This window comes from Oryctolagus cuniculus, chromosome 3, assembly GCF_051225735.1.
Source record: "Oryctolagus cuniculus isolate XC-2025 breed Fujian yellow rabbit chromosome 3, ASM5122573v1, whole genome shotgun sequence".
NCBI lineage: Eukaryota > Metazoa > Chordata > Mammalia > Lagomorpha > Leporidae > Oryctolagus > Oryctolagus cuniculus.
In genome coordinates, this window is record NC_142869.1 from 105,438,284 (window position 1) to 105,460,228 (window position 21,945).

Sequence of the window (21,945 nt, forward strand, 5' to 3'; positions counted from 1 at the left end):
GTTGTATCCCGTTTCTAATGTTGCTGATTTCTCATTCTCAGGTTGTTTACATGCCAGTGTTTGCATTATTGCACAGGCTTAGGATTGTTCAAATATTATCTGAGCTGTAAATATTTTTTGAAAGCTTTTCCACATCATTGTGATTGGTTTTATTTCATAATACACGTGATATCGTTGAGAATCCAAGCTTCCCATTCTGTGTCAGTGACTTCAGATGTCGAGCTCAAAACAGTAAAATATGAAAATGGGTATTAGAACTGCTTTTGTCAGAGCATGGGAATACAGAAGAACATAAATGTAGAACAGCCAACATTGCATTCTCTTGAGCACTTTATTTGTTATAAATACAAGTCAATACCACAAGATGGCGCCTTCTTACTTTCAACACCTATGATTACAAACAATTATCTTCATAAAATGGTCTTAGCTTTTTAATGTGTTGTTTTAGATAATATTGAAACCTTATAAAAGCAAGACTTGCTACAAACAGGATTGGTGTTCTATGTATATTAAATGAGGTCAGATAATTAAATTCAAAAAAATGTATAAATATTCAGATAAGAAAATTGAAATTACAAAAGCAGAGTTTGTCATCATTAAACTGAATAAGAACTGTGTGGGGTTAATGCTATATCTACACAGCTAAGATTCTGTTAAAATACAGTTTTGGTAATCAAATAATGTACCCCATTCTCCAATATAAGCATCTACCTCATTTGCACACCCCAACAATCAGTACACACTTCATTCAAAAACCCTTAGCTTTCACACCATCCAGCAGTTATGCACACTCCATTATCTTTAACAGAAGCAACCCACATAGTGCCATCACTCCCTGACTACAAAACAAAATGCAATATTTAAAGGTAAAAACTCAGAGAACTTCTGAAATGGTAACCCATTCACTTTGTGTTCATGAAAATAGGCAATCCAATTTGAAAGTCTTTGAACCAATGTAAACTCTAGAAAACTCAGTGTTGAAGCATGGGAAGAATAAAGACTTTGCACTAATATAGTGCATAACGATGCAATGTTACACTCCTCATTTACAGTAAATGCCTTGATTGGACTTTCCTCTGGATTGTCATTATGCTGCTGAAGATCAAGTTTACTCAAGTCTGTGGGAATTCCATCATGTCTTCGTCCTCCCATTTCCAAACAGGAAGAGAAGGATTTTCAGGTCCCTTGGGAAAACCAAAAAAATAAAACACTCACACCCACAAACAACTTGAAAACAAAATGGCAGACCTAATAATTCTTGACTCCATGTCCAAATGAAGTTGAGGCAATATTACTTTTGCAATATTTGTATTCTGCCCGATATATCACATCATGAGATTCCTCAAAAAACTGAGAAGTCTGAGAGCTACAAAAGAGAAAGCAGTTAAGGCAGTTGATGTCTACATTTGGATTTCTTTTTCAGATTACATGTCTAAGTCTCCATCGTAGGCTAAGGTCAGAGGCTTCTGTTGGGGAGGTGTGCTTTGATGTGGTTTTGGCTTCTTGCTGCAAAGGGAAAAGAATTCCTCAGATACACAATATACAGAGAGCTCTCTTGCATCTGCCAAGGACAAGTTTGAGGTATAAAAATGTAAATGGTATATGACAAGATTCATTGCGCTGGACATTTTTTTTTAGCATTGTATACTTTAACCTTCTGTTAAGAGACGTCATAATTTTCTCAAGCTCTGAAGAATGGTTTGGTGGAACCATGGCCCATGGTAGAAGGATTATTTTCCTTTTTCTTCTTGTTTATGCACAGTAACATGGACATCTGCTGCACACTAATTCCGAAACCACTGTGACCTCTGCATCACAGATGTTTAGCAGCGTAAGCAGCTGGAGCAGCCAGGCTCCCGCGCCTCCCCCTGCTGTTGTTTTTGAGTAAACACGCTTCTGCTCTTGTCTGAACCCTGACATTTAGCTGCCAACTCACTAGCATCTGTCAGAAAAATTGCAGCAGTTCTATTCCATGCACAGCTCTCCTCACGTGGTCTCTGCTTTACCAGAGGTCAACTGCTGTATCAGGTAAGGGAGTGTGCTTTTCCTTCTCACACACAGAGAAGCTGAAATGGAGTAACATTTCCGAATTTCCCAAGGACACGCCAGAACTGGGGCAAACGCCCTGCATTGCACTTCTTGTTTGTTAGTTACAGGTGACTCTCAACTTATGTTAATAAACATGTATAGCTGTGGTTTTTCTACCTTTTCCTTGCTGAAGCCTTTATTTAGGGGAGCGTTAAGCCTGTGGTTATAAGTAAATTAAAGATATGTTTATTGCAAAAATTAAATAAGAAAGGAAAGAGGAGGCAGGGAGTGAGGGGAGAAGGGAAGCATCACTATTTTCTTAGAAACGTCTCTATGAACTACAGGAAATCTGTTCTCTCTACATGAATAGAAAGTAAATAAATAAATACTGCTTAAGTCTGCCTTGCAGGCCGCAACCCCCACCATACTTGCTGCTCCATTGCTTCCTTCTGCTTCGCCCTGCTCTCGGAAGAGCCCAGCCCTCCTTGGGTTGTCTTCCCCAGCAGGAAACCATCTCTCTTGCTGTTTCCAAATGTCTATGCTACATATATATAATTTATATATTTATAAATTTATTTATATACTGTTTATAAAATAGTAGCAGCTATTACTTACTGGATACACACTAAATTTCAAGTTCTGTGATGAACAGTTCATATCAAAGCTCTCAGCACATCCCAGAAGATCCCTGAAAGGGAGGCATTAGGATTGCTACTGCTGTTCAGAGAAAGACTGAAGTGGTCATTGGCCTTTCTGTGGGTCACTGAATGATATGGGGCAAATCTTGGATTCACAGGACATCTCACACACAGACTGAGCCTTTAACCGCTTCACTATATTCTCCTTATCTCAGTGCCAGTCATGGGTAGCAATGCACTTTTTGTCCATATTTGGATTTTTATATGCTGAGTTAATTTATATTTAAAAGAAGCATTTTAATATGTACCATTCAGCGGCACGTCTTACAGTCACAATGTTGTGTACCATCATCATTAGCTAAGTCCAGGTCATTTTCATTGCCTCAAAGGCAGTGCTGTACCCATAAAAGAGTCTTTCTCCCTATGCCCCTCTTCCCTGACAGCCAATAAGCAATTATTACCTCTATTGAGTTGCGTACTCTAGGTCTATTAAGTGAATGCATCATACTACAGGCAAGACTTTCATGTCTCACTTTTCTCACTTACAGGCTAGAGCAATGAGCTTTATGTTATATGAATTTTACTACAATTAAAACTTTTCGATAACATTAAAATAGTTGTAGTAAGAACCTCTTCAATTAAAATGCTCAAGGTCTAATTTAAGAAGCAAAAGTACAGGTGTTTTGGCTTGATCTTTGAAGCAAACCAAAATAGCTAATAACTAAAGAGATAAAAATAATTTCCCAAAAAATTGCACATCGTCTCAGCGACCCATCCGCCGGCTCCTGGCATCAATGGGTGTTCGTGGAAGATCTGCTGAGTGCTGGCCATGGGCAAGCAACTTCGAGCCAGAAAAGCAGAGTAGAAGCACAAACATGATCTAAGTCCTCTGCAAAGAAAACTGCAGCCTCCAATTTCCAGTTCTCCAAGGGAGAGAATTCATAATCTACTGACTAATATCCCATTTAAAGTCATTCGTTTTGTTCTGTACATGTATTCTAGTGGCTCCATTTGTATTACTGGGCATAGGCTGTAGCATAAACAATGATTCTAGCTTGAATCAGAGCCTGAAGCATGCCAACCTACAGTATAAACAAATCAGGTCAACAAGAGTTTGGGACAATGTGCAAATGACAACTTGCATATCCACCCTAGTGGTGTTCTCCTGACCTGCCAGGAAATGCATTTGAAATGACAATAGGGATTTCCTCTTCCCAACTCTCCTGCTGCCTTTGAGGAAGATGGTGGCATAGGACAGGGAACAGAGAGGAAGAAATAGTGGTGCTTCTAAACAAAGTGTTTGACGATCCACCTTTAACTGGCATCTACTGTGGGCTACCGGGCAAGCAGAAGTGAGAGATCCACGCCTGAGGAGTGGGGAGGGAGAACAGAGATGGATGGATCTTTAGAAGAAGGTGACAGTATTGCCAGGCAGACATCTCAGCTTGGTCAGCCTCTGTGAACTAGGCCTGGAAAATTCCGGTCCAAGTATATATGTAATGAGTTTCTCCCAGTTTCCACGAATGGAGCTGTGAACACCCTGTCTATCTTGCAAAGAAAAGCGGGCTCCTTATGTGTAGACCTTCAACCCCTGACGGTACTTTGGGGTGTTAAGGCGTCATTGTGATAAAGACCTTACTTTTATGCATCTTTTCATATTATGCAACATCTCAACTGATAAGTACTGAAGTCACAATTACAAATGTGAGACATGAGAAATATGATAGCATTTAAAAGAAATCAACATCCTCTCCAATGTTAATCTCTGAACCACCAAATATGATGGTGCTTTGCTGGATAGCTGTGGCTTTACAAAACTTCCTGGCTGTTGAAAAACAGTTAGAAACCCAATAAGAGGAGCTGGGGACACAGCTGCCTGCAGCCAAGACAACAACTGGGAAACTGGTCTTTAGTGCCCTCAGCTCCCTTTCCATTTACAGAAATCATTTTTTTTTTAAGAAACAAATTTGTTTTTTTTAAATCCTTTTCCTCTTAATGCTGGTCTCGGGCTGGGCATGATAACCTGCTCATTCACATTGAACCAGAATTCACAAGGGCCTGGCACATTGGCCACCACCCCCACCAGTCATCCTGTGCCCAATGGACATCTCTCATCCATCACACTCTTCTCTCCTGTTGAGCTGCAGTGTAGCTCATCACTTTTCCTAATAGAGCACCTGTGACGACGACCACTGCTTGTAGAGCTGGCACAGCGATAAAACCATTTTGCAGTCCTGGCTGTGAGAGATCACTGACTGACACATTTTAGAGTGGCCTCTTCCAGGGTCGTTTGCATTGTAGCAAAGGATGAAAAACACACGAAGCCAGAAAATTGAGCTCGTGGTGGATTGACAGGAAGTAGCTGGCAGTTCTGAGCACCCTTGAATTCAAGCCACAAGGGCACAACCCTAGGCCAGTGAAGATTGAATATTTTGATGAAAGCAGCAAAATGTCATTAATTCTGGCAGCTTCCTGTGAGAGGTAAGCCTCTAGAAGTGGGGCAGCACTCTCAAACTTGGAAAGAGAACTCCATTACCCAGCTGTGCTAGGAAAGGCAGGATGGATATAGTTATTCAGAGTAATTTCCAGGCACTTTGTGAAGGGTAACTACACGCTCACCCAGTGGTCATCCTCACTAAACTGCCTCAATGATATTTATTGCCAGGGGAGCTGGGGGGCATCAGTACTATTTCTAAAGTCGAAAACACTAATGGCCGATGTTCAAGTGGTTATATCTCAGAGAAACAGACCATAAGAAGACTATTTTTCTATATTTTTTCAACAGCATCTCCTAGGTTTATTACGAATCACTTTCATCCAAAGTATCCTCCTAAGACCTGACATGACATAGCCGCTCTTTTGTCCTAAGTCTTTTATTTTGGAGAAAAATATAGAATTCCCAGAAGTGCTATCTTCTAACTCCCCTGAAGGCTATTTAACAGAACAAGATGCTGTGAAAATATCTCCTTGGGTTTCTTCAAGCAGTTCGCACGTAGCAGTAAACAGTGTGTGTTTTGATATCTACAGATCTGTTTTCAGGTCTGCAGCTTACTTAACCCATAAAAAAGGAAGCTCTACAAAAGGGAAAGCTGTAGACCTTACGCTGAATCTGAGCAGTTTTTACCATTACTCAAGGGAAAAAGACTAGAGACATAGAAAGACCAGTAGAAGAAGCATGTACTCTGAGGTAACCTGTAGTGGATTCTACATGGCTAGTGACCTTAGAAAAGCCATTTCATTTTCAGAGGATCAACTTCTTGTTCTCTAAAATGAGGATGATGGGGCAGGTACTTGGCCAGTAGCTAAGATGCCCACCTCCCATTTCTGAGTGCTCGGGTTCAAATCTGGGGTCTGCTTAATTCCAGCTTCCTAATAATTCATATCATGGGACACAGCAGGTGGTGGCTCAGTCAGGTCCCTACTACCCACATATAAGACCCAATTTGAGTTCTTGGTCCCTAGCTTTTTCAAAGCAGCCAAGCTTTGGTTGTTGTGGGCATTTGGGGAGTGAGCCAGCAGATGGGGACTGAACAAACAGATGGGAACTAGCAGATCTACCCCACCTTCCCCTTGCCTTCTGCCTATGCAAAGAAAAAAATCCATGAGGATGATAGAAGCAACACCTCAGCTTATTATGATTCAAAAAGGCAACATATGTAATGTTTGACAATAAGTATTATATTTTCTCCTAGACATTTTTCTAAAAACCATGAATAATAAATCAGTTGCCATTAATCTATTCACTGATTTCTCTACTTATTCATTTGCTCAGTAAATATTCATCAAATTTGTACCTTTAAAAAATCAACAAGAGTCATCATCTTTCCCCTCCCCAGAAGTCCTTGGGGTTTGGGTGAAAGATGTATATACAAATAGCTACAACACCAACATAAAGTAAATGCCACAGTAAATGGGCTTGTTGTACCAGACTGTTGGACAAGAAAAATGTTGATATTTGAATTATGCGGGGAAGAACTAGTAGAATTTCAATAATTAGAGGGGAAAAGTTCACAAGTGGGATATAGGTAATAAACCATGGAAGAAGACTCCTTCATAACCCCAAAGACCCTAACATAAGATGATTACTGCGAAAAATTATCCTGCAAAAGAATATCTAGTCTTATGTTCAAACACTATAAAATCTTTTATATTACTAAGGGCCACCTTTATTGTACAAAATGCTATTTTAAAAAATAGAGACCATAAATATACACACAGAGCAAATAAAACAGTCTGCAAATAAGTACTTAGGTATTACAATAAAATTTCAGAAACAGCAGCAAAAGCAGACCCAAAGCAATGCTGTTTTCTCAAACAATTTAAGTGGAAATGAATATTGTGAATGCAAAAAACTGACCTTGGCTATGGAAAGAGAGACTGAAGCAGTGACGAGATGACCGATGAAAGATAAATGCAAATGTTGAATAAAACCATGTTACAAACATGAAATGAGACATAAATAATATCGTATAATGAAATATTAATCTATAATATAGGATTATTGATGGAGCTGTATAATTAAGCAAATCAATTAAATATTAGAGTAGAAAATTTAATATTTCCTCTAAATCAAAAGGTTTACTGTGGCAGGCATTTGTTCTACTGGTTAAAACACTGCTTGGAATGCCTGTAACCCTTACTGGAGTCCCTGGGTTCAAGTCCCAGCTCTGCTCTCAATTCCAGCTTGCGCCAGTGCAAGTCCCTTCCATACATGTTATAGATCCAGATTGAGTTGCTGTCTCCTACTTTTGGTCATGCACAACCCTTCCCCTTGCAGGCATTTGAACAGTGAACCAGTGTGTAAGAGCTCTCTGCCTGCCAGTCTGTCTCTCACTCTTATTTTATTTACTAAATTAAAAAAAAAAAAAACCTTCATTAATTTTATTTTCTTTTTGGTTTCTTACTTTGCTCAATGAAAAAAAAAAAAAAAGGAAAGTTTAAATATATGAGCCTAAACAACACACTAGATTTGTCCAAGGTGCAGGGAATTTGTAAAAGTTGAAATTGAAAGAGTTTTGGGGCTCCCATTATGGAAGAATTTAGTTATCCAGGGATGACTGGTGTTGCTGCCAGTGAGAAAGCACTACTTATGTATGAACAGGAGAGGGGCTAAGTTTGAGGAAGACTAATCTCACTTTAGACTGTCATGGGGAGCATTTGTAACAGGCAATGATGGAGTTACTGTGGTACTCCCAAAGGAGAACTATTGAGGGCAGCTTTGGGCATGAAAAAAATAAATACATATGGGAAACAATGTGCATAGATATATATATTCATGTAATTTAGTCACTAAAAATATGAGAAAATTCCATTGATATTTATATTTTAAACTTTTTCTAGAAAATTATATTTGTTATCAGAATAGTTATGTATCTAATAAATCCCCAGAGTCTAGAGTCAAAAATAAATATCTGTTAAAGCAATGCGCTAAAGTTAACACATTTTTAGATAGAAGGAAACCTGCTAAAGTGAAATGAACACTATGAGAAACGGTGACTTGATCAGCCCTCACCCTGACTGTTGATGAGCAGCTTAATATGTTATCCCTCTAAGTATTTTTTTGTTTGTTCTACTTAATACTTTTGGTTGAATACTGTAATCAATACACAATTCTTCTTAAGTGCTGAAACTTAACTGAAAAGTGATTGCTGTTAAATATAAGAGTGGGAATAAGAGAGGGAAGAGATGTGCAATTCGGGACATGCTCAAGCTGACTTACCTCAAACAGTAGAGTTAGAAACATACCAGGGGATTTGAATTCAATCCCATCGAGGTGGCATGTACCAATGCCATCTCACTAGTCTCAGTGATCAATTTCTGTTCACAATTGATCGTAATGATAGGACTAAGAACCAAAGGGATCACATAAACAAGAATAGTGTCTGCAAATACTAGCTGATAGAATAAAAAAGGGAGATAATGGTCCAACATGGGAAGTGAGACACACAGCAGACCCATAGAATGGCAAATGTCCTAACAGCACTCTGGCCTCATAATCAGCCCTTAAGGCATGCGGATCCGGCTGAAATGCCCATGAGAATATTTCAGGCATGGAAAGCCAAGACACTCTGGGGGAAAAAAAAAAAAAAACCTAAATGAAAGATCTCCACGAGTGAGATCCCAGTGGAAAGAATGGGTCATCAAAGAAGGAGGTACCTTCCTCTGAAGGGAGGAGAGAACTTCCACTTTGACCATGGCCTTGTCTAAAAATGATCAGAGTCAGTGAACTCAGGGGGCTTCCATAGTCTTGGCAGCTCATGACAAGAGGCTAGGGTGATTACTGAGGCCATAAACAAGAGTGTCAATTTGTTAAGTCAACAACAGGAGTCACTGTGCACTTACTCCTCATGTAGGATCTTTGTCCTTAGTGTGCTGTACATTGAGATTTAATGCTATAACTAGTACTCAAACAGTATTTTTCACTTTATGTTTCTGTGTGGGAGCAAACTGTTGAAATCTTTACTTAATGTATGCTAAACTGATCTTCTGTATATAAAGAGAATCGAAAATGAATCTTGATGTGAATGGAAGGGGAGAGGGAGTGGATAAGGGGAGGGTTGCAGGTTGGAGGGACGTTATGGGGGGAAGTCATTGTAATCAATATTCTGTACTTTGGAAATTTATATTCATTAAATAAAAGCTAAAAAAAAGAAGGACATGGAGAAATACAACTTATGTATTACTGCATGTTAATTTTTAGTCTGTTATATATTCAAGGAAAGAGAAAACCTTAGATCTAACTTGAGGATGTGGTTCATTTCAACCATTATTAATAAAAGGCTTTACAGACCAATAAACTGATTAAGTGGGATTAGCCCATTGCTTTGAGAGTAGTTTCCTATCTGCTAATCCTTCATATCCTCTGTTGTAATTTCAGATCTTTTCACCTTTATCTAATCTTTTCTGGTGGTGAAAGCTTCCTGTCACCTTGAACTTCATCTAAAACCTCTGACTTCACATTTATTCGTTAAGATTCAGTATAGTCAATACTTGTCAAACTTACCAATTTTAACATTAAAAAATCACTTGATAATTGAAGATACTTCTGTTTGCTACAAAACTATGGGAATGTTAGATGGCTTGAATTTCAATTTCTATGAATTAAATTTACATCCCTGTAGGTGGCAGAAATGATTAATCTTATTTTCTTCACCAAATTTCACCGATCAGGAGAAAAGATTTAGAAGTCTGTGAAGTCCTGGAACTAGAACGTGATGCTAAATATACAGGAACTGGATTTAAATAAGATTAAAATTTGGGTAAAAAGTCTCAAGGAAATAGTTTATGAAACAGATGATAAATATAGGGATCTTTATGTGGAGAAAAAAAGTGAAAAATTTAAAAATGCTTTGAAAACACTGCTTAGGCAGCTAGTAAAATATTCTTAACAGAGAAACACATTCAAATATATTTACTTGTATGTGCTTTCAAGAGCTCCTCATCAACTAAAATACACACTCTACAATAAGCTATCATTTTCTGAAGACACTAACAAGAACGAGTCACATACAAAAGGGAGCTCCAAGAATGATCAAATTTTCTCTCACCACTGGTCAGTGTAAATACACACCTGGCTCTATTATGTAGAACATACTAGCAGATTGTTTGAACCAATTAGTTTAACCAAACTGATCAAAACAGTGAGTCTAAGAACACAATGAGTTTTCTAAATGTCCTTAGGCTTGGTTGCCATGGGAATTGTATTGGGAGTTTATAACATCCAGATGACTTGGATGCACTTAAGACTAATTACATCCAAATCTCTGGGGTTGAGGTATAAGCACCAGTCCCCAGTATGTGCCAATAGCCAGTCAAGTTTGAAAATTCCTGATCTAAATGAATAAAAAACTTAGAAGGTCCTGATTAAATGACTTTCCTTTTATATCTTGAAAACCAAGCAGAAGAATGCTATTTCCAATGGGACGATAAAGATAATGATCTCCTGTTCCAACTCTTCAACCATTTCTACTATTGGGGGTTATTTGTGTTCTCAATTATAATGTCCAATGATTCTGGTTTATGTGTTATGTTAGTTAACAGGTCACCCACAATATGGAGTATAAAATTTGTACTAGTTGGTACTTACCAAATAAGATAGGACGTAAATACCAGGAAAATCATGATAAGAAAACCACCACCTGAAACGCCATAAACCCACATTTTTACTCGGCCATCTGTTTGAAAGAGAGATAACAGATTAGCATATAAAAGTCTCCATCATTTCTGTGTGTGTATGTGTGTGTATGTGTTTGTATGTGTGTGTGTGTGTGAGAGAGAGAGAGAGGGAGAGAGAGAGAGAGGGAGAGAGAGAGAGGCTGAGAACCCTAAGATAAATACTAGTTCTGGACTTGACATAAACATCAACTGTAGCCAACTACGCACTGCACTGTAGAAGCTAGCAATGTTCCAACATACTCTAATTTGCTAGGTATAATTAGGAACTGACAGGTGCACTCTTGGAACATAATAAAAATACGGGTCCCGTATACTAGGAATTTTATCTATAAAAAAACAATTTAAAAATTGTATTACTTGGTACTACTTTTTATGGATCTTTGCTGATATAAACAGCTTGCATTACTCAGTCTGATTTTTAGTAAATTAACCCTCAAAAATTAGGTTCTAACTGAATGGGACTAAAGTGTTTATTTTGCTGAATGTTTTATTTTTCACCTGAATCCCGTACATGCATAATCATAAGCATAAATGGACATACCCATGTGTGACAGCTATCAAATGTAAAAAATTTTAAAAACAAACAAGGTTCAGACATTTAGTGCAGCAGTGAAATCGCCTCTTGGAATGCCTGTATCCTATGTTGAAGTGACGGGTTTGAACCCTGGCACTGGATACAACTTCCCGATAACGCATATCTTGAGAGGCAACAGATGAAAGGTGAGGTACTTGTGTCCCTACCACCCACTTGGGAGACCTGGACAGAGCTCTGGGCTCATGGTTTTGCCCTGGCCCACCCATAACTATTATGGGCATTTGGAGAATGAAACAGTGTATGTCTGTCTGTCTCTCTGATCATCTGTATCTGTCTTTTGAATAAATAAAATGAAATGACCACATAGGCAAAAATGCAAAATACAAAAGAGTTAAATTTTATCACAATGCCAAATAAACTCTCACAATCACAATCAAATCAATTAGCTGGCAATCTTGAATTTATTTGAAGGTGTTTATGGTTTTAAACATGTAAAATGAAAACATTATAAAATATTTTTCACAACATAAAAAAGAACAAAGGAAGTTAGGGTTAAAACCAGATCTGCATGGATTTTAACTCTACATGCAAGGAAAACAACTATAATCATCTTTATATCTTTTAACCCTGCATACAAGGAAAACTATATATTATGACCTTTTCTAGTAGCTTTGCTTTCTAAATGAGGTTGGGTGAACACAACAAAAAAATGACCAAAGGAGTTGACCAAATTACCTAATTAATATAAAATTATGGCAGCAAGTGTTAAAAAAACACATTACTTTGAATTTGCTATCTACTAAAATTACGAAAAATAGATCAATCAATAGTCAGACCTACTGTGTGACTTCTATGAAAAAATAGAATGATACTTCAAAGAGTCCATGGGAAAATGAATAAAAAAGTAATTTATGGGGCCGGCGCTGTGGCATAGTGGGTAAAGCTGATGCCTGCAGTGCCAGCAACCCATATAGATGCCAGTTCGAGACCCAGCTGCTTTGTTTCCCATCCAGCTCTCTGCCATGGCCTGGGAAAGCAGTAGAAGATGGCCCAAGCCCTTGGGTCCCTGCATCCATATGGGAGACTTGGAAAAAACTCCTGGCTCCTGGCTTTGGATCGGCGCAACTCCGGCCCTTGCGGCCAATCGGGGAGTGAACCAGTGGATGGAAGACCTCTATCTCTCTGCCTCTCCTTCTCTCTCTGTGTAACTCCAACTTTCAAATAAAAAATAAATCTTTAAAAGAAAGTAAATTTATTTTGATGTAAAAAATTTAATTTGAAATCATATGAGGGTTTTCTAATAAGTTCATGAAAATATGCATTATGAAAAACATGTCTAGGTTTCAAAATACTTTTGAACCAAGATATAAAACTGTAAATTCTATTTTTCCAAGTAGTTTTTGAAATAAACCTCATATGATAGGAATTATAATAGTTTTTGTCAGTTGCTCTATTTTATGAGAGTATATAGCTAACTAAGCCTAGAATTGGACTACCTTTATGACAAAGGTAATGCCTTAGTGTCCCAAAGGAATTACATTTCTTTTTGAAAGAAACACGGAGATTAATTACATTGCATAAATATAATTAACTGCAGGTCCAAAATATACAAATCAGCAGCTATCCTAAAATCTTCAATACATCAAAATGTATTATAAACAACAGTAGTTTTGAATAATATCACAATTACTTTCAATTATGTTGTGTCTACCTATTACAATTTTTGCTTACAGGGCACTTTCAAACCTCAATCAGATTTTAGAATGAAGTTCAATATGGTAATGATATTTTTCTATGGTTATAAAACTTTTAACAAAGCTTTGATTCTGATCTCTTTGAAATACTAATGATGAAATCATCTATTCTGAGTGAGAATGCTCCTTGTATCTCATTACCTACAAAACCTTATGGAATGGATGTATTGAGAGGAGCTACTGCTTTCAACTCCCCAGTGCAGAGGCACAATGTGGTTTGTAACCTTTATGTTAAGTTACTTTAAAAAGAATACATTTTATAACAACATAATATATAGGATAAAAATTTAATAAAAAGTTATGTAGTGGAAAATAAGTCTTCCCACCACAATTTATTAAGTTTTCGCTCCAGAAGCTATTACTGTCACCATTCCTTGTGAATTGTTCCAGGGTTTCTCTGCATATGTAAGCATTTGAGGACATAATATCTTCTTAAAGATACAAGTGGTATATACCATGCATTTTGGTTTGTACATTTTCTTTCACTAAACAATATATGTATGGGTTTGTGCTGTGGTTTGGAAGCTAGTTGGGGTGTCCCCAAATGCCTATGTGTAAGGACTTGGTCCCCATGGTGTGCTTTTGGGAGGTGGTGGGGAGATGGAGTGTAGTGGGAGGTTCTTAGGTCTTTGGAGGGGTAATGTAGCAAGGTAGTTCACATCCAACCTCTTGCATTCTGAAAAAGCGTTGTCATGAAATGCTCTTTGGCCCTGGGCCCACCCACTTTCTGTGCTTCCTTACTATGTGACCCTCTCCCCATGGGCTCTGCCATTGCCACTGCCCCCTCACCAGGGACAATCTAAGGCATTTCATTAAGGTGACAAATAATTGACTACTACAGTTGGAAATATTACCATGTTGGTTCATAAAAGCAACATCTGCCTCTTTTTAGTGTGACCCCAGTATCCACATGATACCACCGCATAGTTTTACTATATTTTTGCTTTTCTTTCATTCTGCTTATGAGCATTTAGGTTGTTTTTGCTCATTTGCTTTAGTAAGCAATCATGTAATGAATAAAAGTCACACACGCCTTTTAGTATAGGTGTTTACATCTGCATGATAAATTCTTAAAGAGAGAAAAATGTAGAGAAATATTTTAAGTTGAATGTGTGAGAGATAAATATGAGAATAGCCTCACTGAGAGCTTGATCCCATTTATAATCTCAGCATGAAAGCCTAGTGAAAGTTACAAACTCTCTCCAAGACTAAATATCTATTTATATGCATGCTTACATACAACCATAGGGATGGATATACAATATTGTATATATCAATATACATGTGTGTACATACATAGACAATCCTGAGTATATCTACCGTTACATACACACACACAGTTTATGTTGCTGGTTGTTTACTTAAAGGTTAAGCACCCCACTTGCAGATTTGATGACTCATTTTCCATACTTTGTTTCTGAGAGTGGGTTTACAGGTAAACTTGGTTACATTTCATATCACATTGCCCCTCAACTTTAAATTTACTTCTTTAGTCATAAATGCATGAAATGCTTTAAAACATATTTGGCATTCCCAGATGTATGGGGGAATAAAAGTTGAATAAGCTATAGTGGTCATTCTTAAAATATTGTGGAAACTATAGCAACATATCATTCTTTAACATTGGTTTGGCAAAGATATAAACAAAGTTTATAGTTTTAATGACCTGTGATTATGTTAAAATCTGCAAAAGAGTTAAATGGTCATATTTTCTTTTTTTAAGATTTATTTATTTATTTGAAAGTTAGAGTTACACAGAGAGAGGAGAGGCATAGAGAGAGGGAGAGAGAAAGAGAGATCTTCCATCCGTTGGTTCACTCCCCAGTTGGCCACAATGGCCAGAGCTGCACTGAGCTGAAGCCAGGAGCAGGGAGTTTCTTCTGGGTCTCCCACGTGGGTGTGCTTGGGCCATCTCCTACTGGTTTCCCAGGCCATAGCAGAGAACTGGATGGGAAGTTGAGCAGCCGGGACTCGAACCAGAGCCTATATGGAATGCTGGCACTGCAGGCAGCGGCTTTATCCGCTACGCCACCATGGCAGCACTGAAATGGCCATATTTTCATGTGATTATTGTTTCTAGCCCTTGCTTAGATTCCCAATGAACTAGGGTCTTTTTAATTTTTATTTGTTGAGCTCCTTATTTGAATTGGAACATTAAGCCTATGACTATAATGTAAATTAAAAATAATATCTCAAAAATTAGAAAGAAACAAAGAACAAGAGAGAGAGAGAGGGGGGCAAGGGAAAGGGGGAGAGAGGAAGGGAGGGAAGAAGTGGGAGAGGGAGGAAATGTCATCATATTCTGAGACTTGTATCTATAAACTATGTTGAATCTGTTCTCTTTGTATTAATATTACATTAACATGAGAATTGATGAGCATTGTGTTATAGTAATTATCATGCTTTTGTTAGGACCCTGAGATTCTAGTGTATTAATAAAGTCCTTAAAATAAATAAGCAAATAAAATAAATAATAAATAAAATTAGTTAAAAGAGAAATAAATCTTTTTTTAATTTGACAGATAAGATTCAGCAGTGAGAGAGAGAGACAGAGAGAAAGATCTTCCTTCCATTGGTTCACCTCCTAAATGGCTGCTACAGCCGGAGCTACACTGATCCGAAGCCAGGAGCCAGGTGCTTCCTCCTGGTCTCCCATGCGGGTGGGTGCAGGGGCCCAACACTTGGGCCATCCTCCACTGCCCTCCCAGGCCACAGCAGAGAGCTGGACTGGAAGAGGAGCAGCCGGGACTAGAACCCGGTGTCCATAGGGGATACTGGCACCGCAGGCGGAGGGTTAACCAAGTGAGCCACGGCACCAGCCCCAGGAAATAAATCTTTTGAAATTTTGGTTGAGGAATGTAAATCCTATGCCTCCTATGAGGTCCCAGGCATGATGCACCTGTGCTTTGTTCTATGCGTCATTTAAACACACCACCGAGTACTGGTGTGGCACGACCTAGAGTGTGGAAGGAAAGTGCCCAGGGTATTTGGACTTTGCTTGTGTCTTCCCTCTTTTGCTCTCTATGTTATATTGCCTTGTTCAGTCATTCACAGCTTTTTGTCTCCTAAAAAGGTAAATAGGGTAGGCACAGATAAGAGAGTCTTGTTTCTCCACTTCACACTTCACAAAACAGAAAGCAAGCTCCAGAGGAATGTCGAAGCCTTGCTGACCTGCCTTTAAAGTCTTCCTCTGTCACTTACTAGCAGTGTGTTCTGGGAAAAATTAAGTTTGCTGTGCAGATTTGAGTTTCCTAGTCTCGCAACTGTGACTAAGGATATCTCATTAGTTTCCAGAAAAGGAATGAGGTGATTCAAGCCATGCCACAAGCCAGCATAGAACCACAGGGTATACAGAAAGCAGTCAATAAGTGCTCAATCCTGTCCTTCTTAAATACCATTTTTAGAACACTATAATCCTGATACTTAACCTGAGCAAATATCCACAGCAACCCTGCAGGGCAAGTGTCATTAAACTGACTTTATAGAGGACAAAACTGAGCTGCAGGGAAGTTATGAAAATTAGAGCTAATCACAAAGCAGGTAGGTTGTAGTCCATGCTGCCAGTAAGTTCCATCTGCTTTTGAAATTAGTGATCTTCACCATTTCACCGCTGTTTCTCAAGTGAGACAGCCTCTCTGGACATTTCCTGACTTCCCATTCCGGGGTTACTTTTATCTTCAATTATATGTGAGATTCAGTTGCAAAGCAGACTCCTTTATAGAGGTGACTCAGAGGTGAAGGATATTTGCAATGACTATATCTTGTTGTGCAACTCATCATTTCTGAGACGAAGGTTCACAGAATTCTCCTGAACCGCCACAAAAACATTTTATACATATAGCACATCATGCATCACACAACACAGAATTTGAGAGAACCTGACGTAGACCATGTGGCCTAATTCTTCCGCTCAATTTTCCTCTGCCCGTCTTTTTCTCATGAGTAGTAAAGTGGTCAAACTATGGAGCACCCTACATTGAAAAATCGGCATTTCTTATTCACGACGGAAACGCACCTGGATCAAGTGGCTGAAGAGACCATCCTTTAAAAATATCATGTATTTTGGAATTCACAGGTCTGTTTCTCCCAGAAAGGTTTTTCACATCAGCTTTTTTATCCTCTGAGCCTGGTACTTTCATACAGTAATCCAAGAAACCATTTGATCTCATTATCTCTGTATAGCCCTTCTCACAACCACAGACTCCACCCTGCAGCATAGAAAATATGTTTAAGATTATACAGCGAGTTGTGCAGATAAATAAAGAAATCATTTTAACGGTGAACTCACTTAATATTTGCACGATATGCCATAGCAATTTAGGGTTTTCAGCAACTGACTTTCCAATGAGATGAAAATCAAATACATAGTTCCTTTCTGAATTCCAAAGTCAGCATTAAATAACTTGTCAGGCTTTTCTAATATGTTTACAATTCTGACACCTTCCACATATGAAATAATGGTTCTTTGTGAACAGAGTGCATTAACTTTGCTCTCTCCTCTCTTTTGGAGATGTTGATAGCACTTAATCAAATTATCTTCCACTCTTCCCCAAGTTGTTACAGAGTCCTGGCCACTTGCCCCAGCCTGCCCTTTCTACTGAGAAGTAAAGCATCAGATACCACGCAATGTGGTCTTTGCATTACTTGCTCCTTGAGAGCAGTCACTACCCCGACTGTGGAGTGCCTCTAACACCAATGGAAAGGCTCACCAGTGACCACGAACTTGTCCAAACAAGCTGTCTGCCTATAGGCATGATTCTTCGCACAAGGAAGGCAGTCCAAGGAGGAAGGAGAGTCCACCAGAGGCATACCTATTCAAGAGAAGGATGCCATCTATCTAACTTACTCCTTCCTTGTCATGACTCAGGTGCCATACCACACCATAAGCCTAGTTGGCATGGAGACAATGTGTCCTTCATATTTGGGGATTCCTGGACATTTTCTACTACAGAGAATGTCTCCGAGAAGCTATGATGAAAGTCCACTCTGGAACTGAGTCTGAAAATAATTTATTTTTCCAGCAAACATACAGATAATAGGGAAGAATAGAAAGAAAATAAATGATATTATGAATATCATGGCAAGCATTTGACTTAGCAATTGAGATGAGAGTTGAAACATCCATGGCCTCCTACACTGGGGTTTCATATTTGGTTCCATCTCCAGCTTCCTTCCAGGACAGGTCCCAGGATGTAGCAGTGGTTCAAAAATAGTTGGAATCCAGTCACCCAGGTGGGAGAGTTGGATGGAGTTCCTGAGTTGCAGTTTATCCTGCTCTAGCCCTGAACATTGTAGACATTTGAGGAGTAGGTTGGAGCTTTCTCCCTTGTTTCTTTATCTGCCTTTCAAATCAATCAATACAAATTTGTTTTTTTTTTTTTAATTTGATAGGTAGAGTTATAGACAGTGAGAGAGAGATACACAGAGAGAAAAGTCTTCCTTCCATTGATTCACTCCCCAACTGGCGACTACAGCTGGAACTATGCTGATCTGAAGCCAGAAGGCAGGTGCTTCTTCCTGGTCTCCCATGCAGGTGCAGGGGCCTAACACTTGGGCCATCCTCCACTGCCCTCCCAGGCCACAGCAGAGAGCTGGACTGGAAGAGGAGCAACCGGGACTAGAACCCAGCACCCATATGGGATGCTGGTGACAAAGGCAGAGGATTAACCAAGTGAACCATGGTGCTGGCCCCAATCAATACAAATTTGTAAAAATTTAAGACAAAATTATGCAACCTGGTGTCTTTGATATTATATATCATGGCGTATTTGAAACTATTTATCTGGCATTTCTGAACAGACCCTGGCCTCATATAACCACTCTTGCCAGTCCTCATCAACTAGCCAACTCTACTTAGGTTATTAATTGTTGAACACATGGCACTGAGGAGTAACAAAAACCAAGAGTAAACAAGCATAACTGCCTCCTAAAAATGAAAAAGTTAAGAAAAGCATGTTTTAATACCTGCACAGAGTTTATTACTGATTGCCATCACATAATAATGACAACGACTGTAGTGTTTTTGTTGATTTTAGTGGAAGGTATCATCTGGTATTGAGTCGAGAAATGTAATTAAGAAAATTTGCTCAGTTATTAAAGCCACCTGTTCAAGATGCATCTCTATTGTTAAGTTGAGAGTAAAGCTTTAACCAATCACTCACATATGTCAAGGGTTCAAGAAAAAATAAATTACATTTCATTAAAGAGCCCATCAGACAATTGGTGAAAAGCTATGACTTCTATTTTGGAAACATTTTTTACCCCAAATGAAGCTATTCCCAATATAGTTTCCTTCTATTCTCTTCTGCAAGTTTAACCAAGGTGTTTTCAGTAGTAAAGGATTAACACACCTTAAAGTGGAAGAGTCATAAATTAAGATTGAGTGCTTCAGTCATTTTTAATCAAAACATTTTTCAAATATGTACACTAAAAGAAGAAACCTAGTTCTTCAAGAAGTGTACACAATTTTAAATTTAAAAATATTTTTATTTTATTTTTTAAATATATATTTATTTATCTGAAAAGCAGAGTTACGGAGAGACAGGCAGAGACAGAGCAAGATCTTTCATTCACTAGTTCACTCCCCAAAGGGCCCCAACAGCTAAGGCTGGGCCAGGTCAAAGTCAGGAGTCAGGAGCTTCATCTGGGTCTCCCACAAGGGTGTAGGGGCAAAAGCACTTGGGCCATCTTCTGCAGCTTTCCTACATGCATTACCAGGGAGCTGGATCAGAAGTGGAGCAGGTGCAACACAAACAGACACCAGATGAGATGCCATAGTCACAGGTAGTGGCTTAATCTGCTACATCACAGCACAAGTCCTCAATATTTAAAAAAAAAAAAATTTTAATATAAAGGCAGAGTGACAGAGAGGAAGGGACAAAAAGAGAGACAGAGAGTTATCCTCCATCTGCTTGTTCATTCCCCTAATGTTTGCAACAGCCAGGGTTAGGCCAGGGCAAAGCCTGGAGCCAGAACTCCATCTAAGGGTACCCCGTGGGTGCCAGGAACTTGAGTACTTTTCAGTCACACTCTGCATCCCAGGCACATTAGCAGGAGTCTGGAAGCTGGATCAGAAACACAGAGTAGCCAGGACTTGAAACAGGCACTCCAACAAAAAAATGTAGGCATCCCAGTGGCAGCTTAATCTATTGCTCCAAAACAGCTTCCTTATGTAAACTGTTTTTGTTGTTTAGATGAGATTTATAGGAGGACAGGAGGAATAAGATTTTCGCTTAACTGCTTAGCTGCAGTTACATGCTCAACTTATTTGAAATGAACTAAAAACTTGCTCACACTGTAGTAATCCTAATGTAATAAATTTCACAATATAGCTATAGCAAATACAAATAACATTTATAATATCTTTCAGAATTGTTTAGGTGTATGAAAGGCTAAGAAGAGAAGACATAAATCAATCCAGAACTCATATTGGCAAACAGAGCTAATATAAATTAGGTATCTGAAAGAAACATTTGGGTTCAGACAGATTTCTAGAAAAAAGACTGTTTTCCTTAACACGAGGCCCTGTACTGCGCTTGCTCCTGGAAGTGCCTCTAGATGGTATCGTGGGCTCGTGGATCTGCTGCGGGGCGAAGTGTAACTCAGTCATCACGGTGCTTGGGGAAGGTTCGAGTGTATGACTCACCTGTGTACAGTAGGAGAAAGGTTTTCTGCAGGCTGGAATACACTGCCGAATAGCAGCAGGGCGGGCCTGCGGGGAGCAGCCTCCTGCAAAGGAAATCCCAGCACTGTTTACAGATTTCTCTAGGGTACACATTTTACATTTGGGGGAGGGGTATACTTTCCCTCTGGCACTGGCCACTTGGTAACAATATTCTTTTTTTAAAAAATCCACTGGCCTACTCTGTGTTCTAGTCTCACTTTACCGATTATCCCAGGACGTGTTGTTTGACCTGTGAGGATGTTTCCAGTAGAGTTTTCATACATGTCCACTGACAATGGGAGTCTATTGAGTGGCTAAGCTTGAGGGCACAGTCTGTGTGTGGCAACACCAGCAGAAGAACTGATGACATCTTAGTGTTAACTTCAGGGGCAGACAAGAATTACATGGTAATCAAGACGTATTGAAAAACAGTTCAGGTGCAGACAACATATCTGCTTACTAATCAATTCCTGGAGCTACAATATAAAGTGCTTTGATAACCTTTGCCAGACAACCAGAATACACACACACACACACACACACACACAGAGTCACATACAGATCCCCACACATAATCTTAAGAGCAAATGCAAAAAGCTGTAGGTGGAGTAATTGAAAATCGGACACAGTACTTGTAGGCACTCAGAAAATATTTCTGAGCAAATGAAGAGGATAATTAATGTCTATAATCTGAAAATTATCTCCATACCAGTCTTGTCTTTGTGGATTTAAGGTAGCAAAGGAGATAAGGAAAGCCCAGGGATAATTAGACTGAGAAGTTGATTTACTATTCAAGAGCAGTATTTAAACTGCTATATAATAGCAATTGCATTTATAAGTTCTTGCCTTTGAATTACTGTAACTGTCAGGCATTTGAAGTTTATGATTTTGGAGCCAGATAGACTTTTTGGGCCCAAAGGACCCATATAGGACTTACATTTTCCCTGAGGTATAGGACCTATATTTTCCCTGAGAATGAGGTAGCTAAATTCTCATTGTGGTCGAAAAATAAAACAAAAATAAGAAAAGCAGAAGTTACAGGTCAGAGCTAGCAGCTAGATGTTAAATTGATAATTTCGGTGTTGGTGGCAATAGCCACATAGTCCTGTTAAGTCCGATTGCTAACAGCTGTGTTCGGGGGTGGGGCTTCCG

The 21,945-nt window shown here is 38.9% G+C and overlaps 1 protein-coding gene across 4 annotated transcripts in view; it reads right to left on the reverse strand.

Annotated features, from left to right (window-relative positions):
* Window positions 1–314: 314 nt before the first annotated feature.
* THSD7B (thrombospondin type 1 domain containing 7B) overlaps window positions 315–21,945 on the reverse strand; it is a 985,451-nt gene continuing 963,820 nt past the window's right edge. For 3 of the 4 annotated variants that reach the window (XM_051849593.3, XM_089329248.1, XM_051849594.3), the window contains 4 exons: window positions 20,776–20,858; window positions 17,146–17,338; window positions 10,753–10,840; window positions 315–1,506 (listed from right to left, as the gene is read on the reverse strand). In XM_051849593.3, coding sequence (XP_051705553.3) covers window positions 1,425–1,506; window positions 10,753–10,840; window positions 17,146–17,338; window positions 20,776–20,858 — 446 coding nt within the window. In that variant the 3' untranslated portion in view covers window positions 315–1,424. The remainder of the gene's footprint in view (window positions 1,507–10,752; window positions 10,841–17,145; window positions 17,339–20,775; window positions 20,859–21,945) is intronic. The other variant, XM_070071551.2, reaches the window with a different exon arrangement.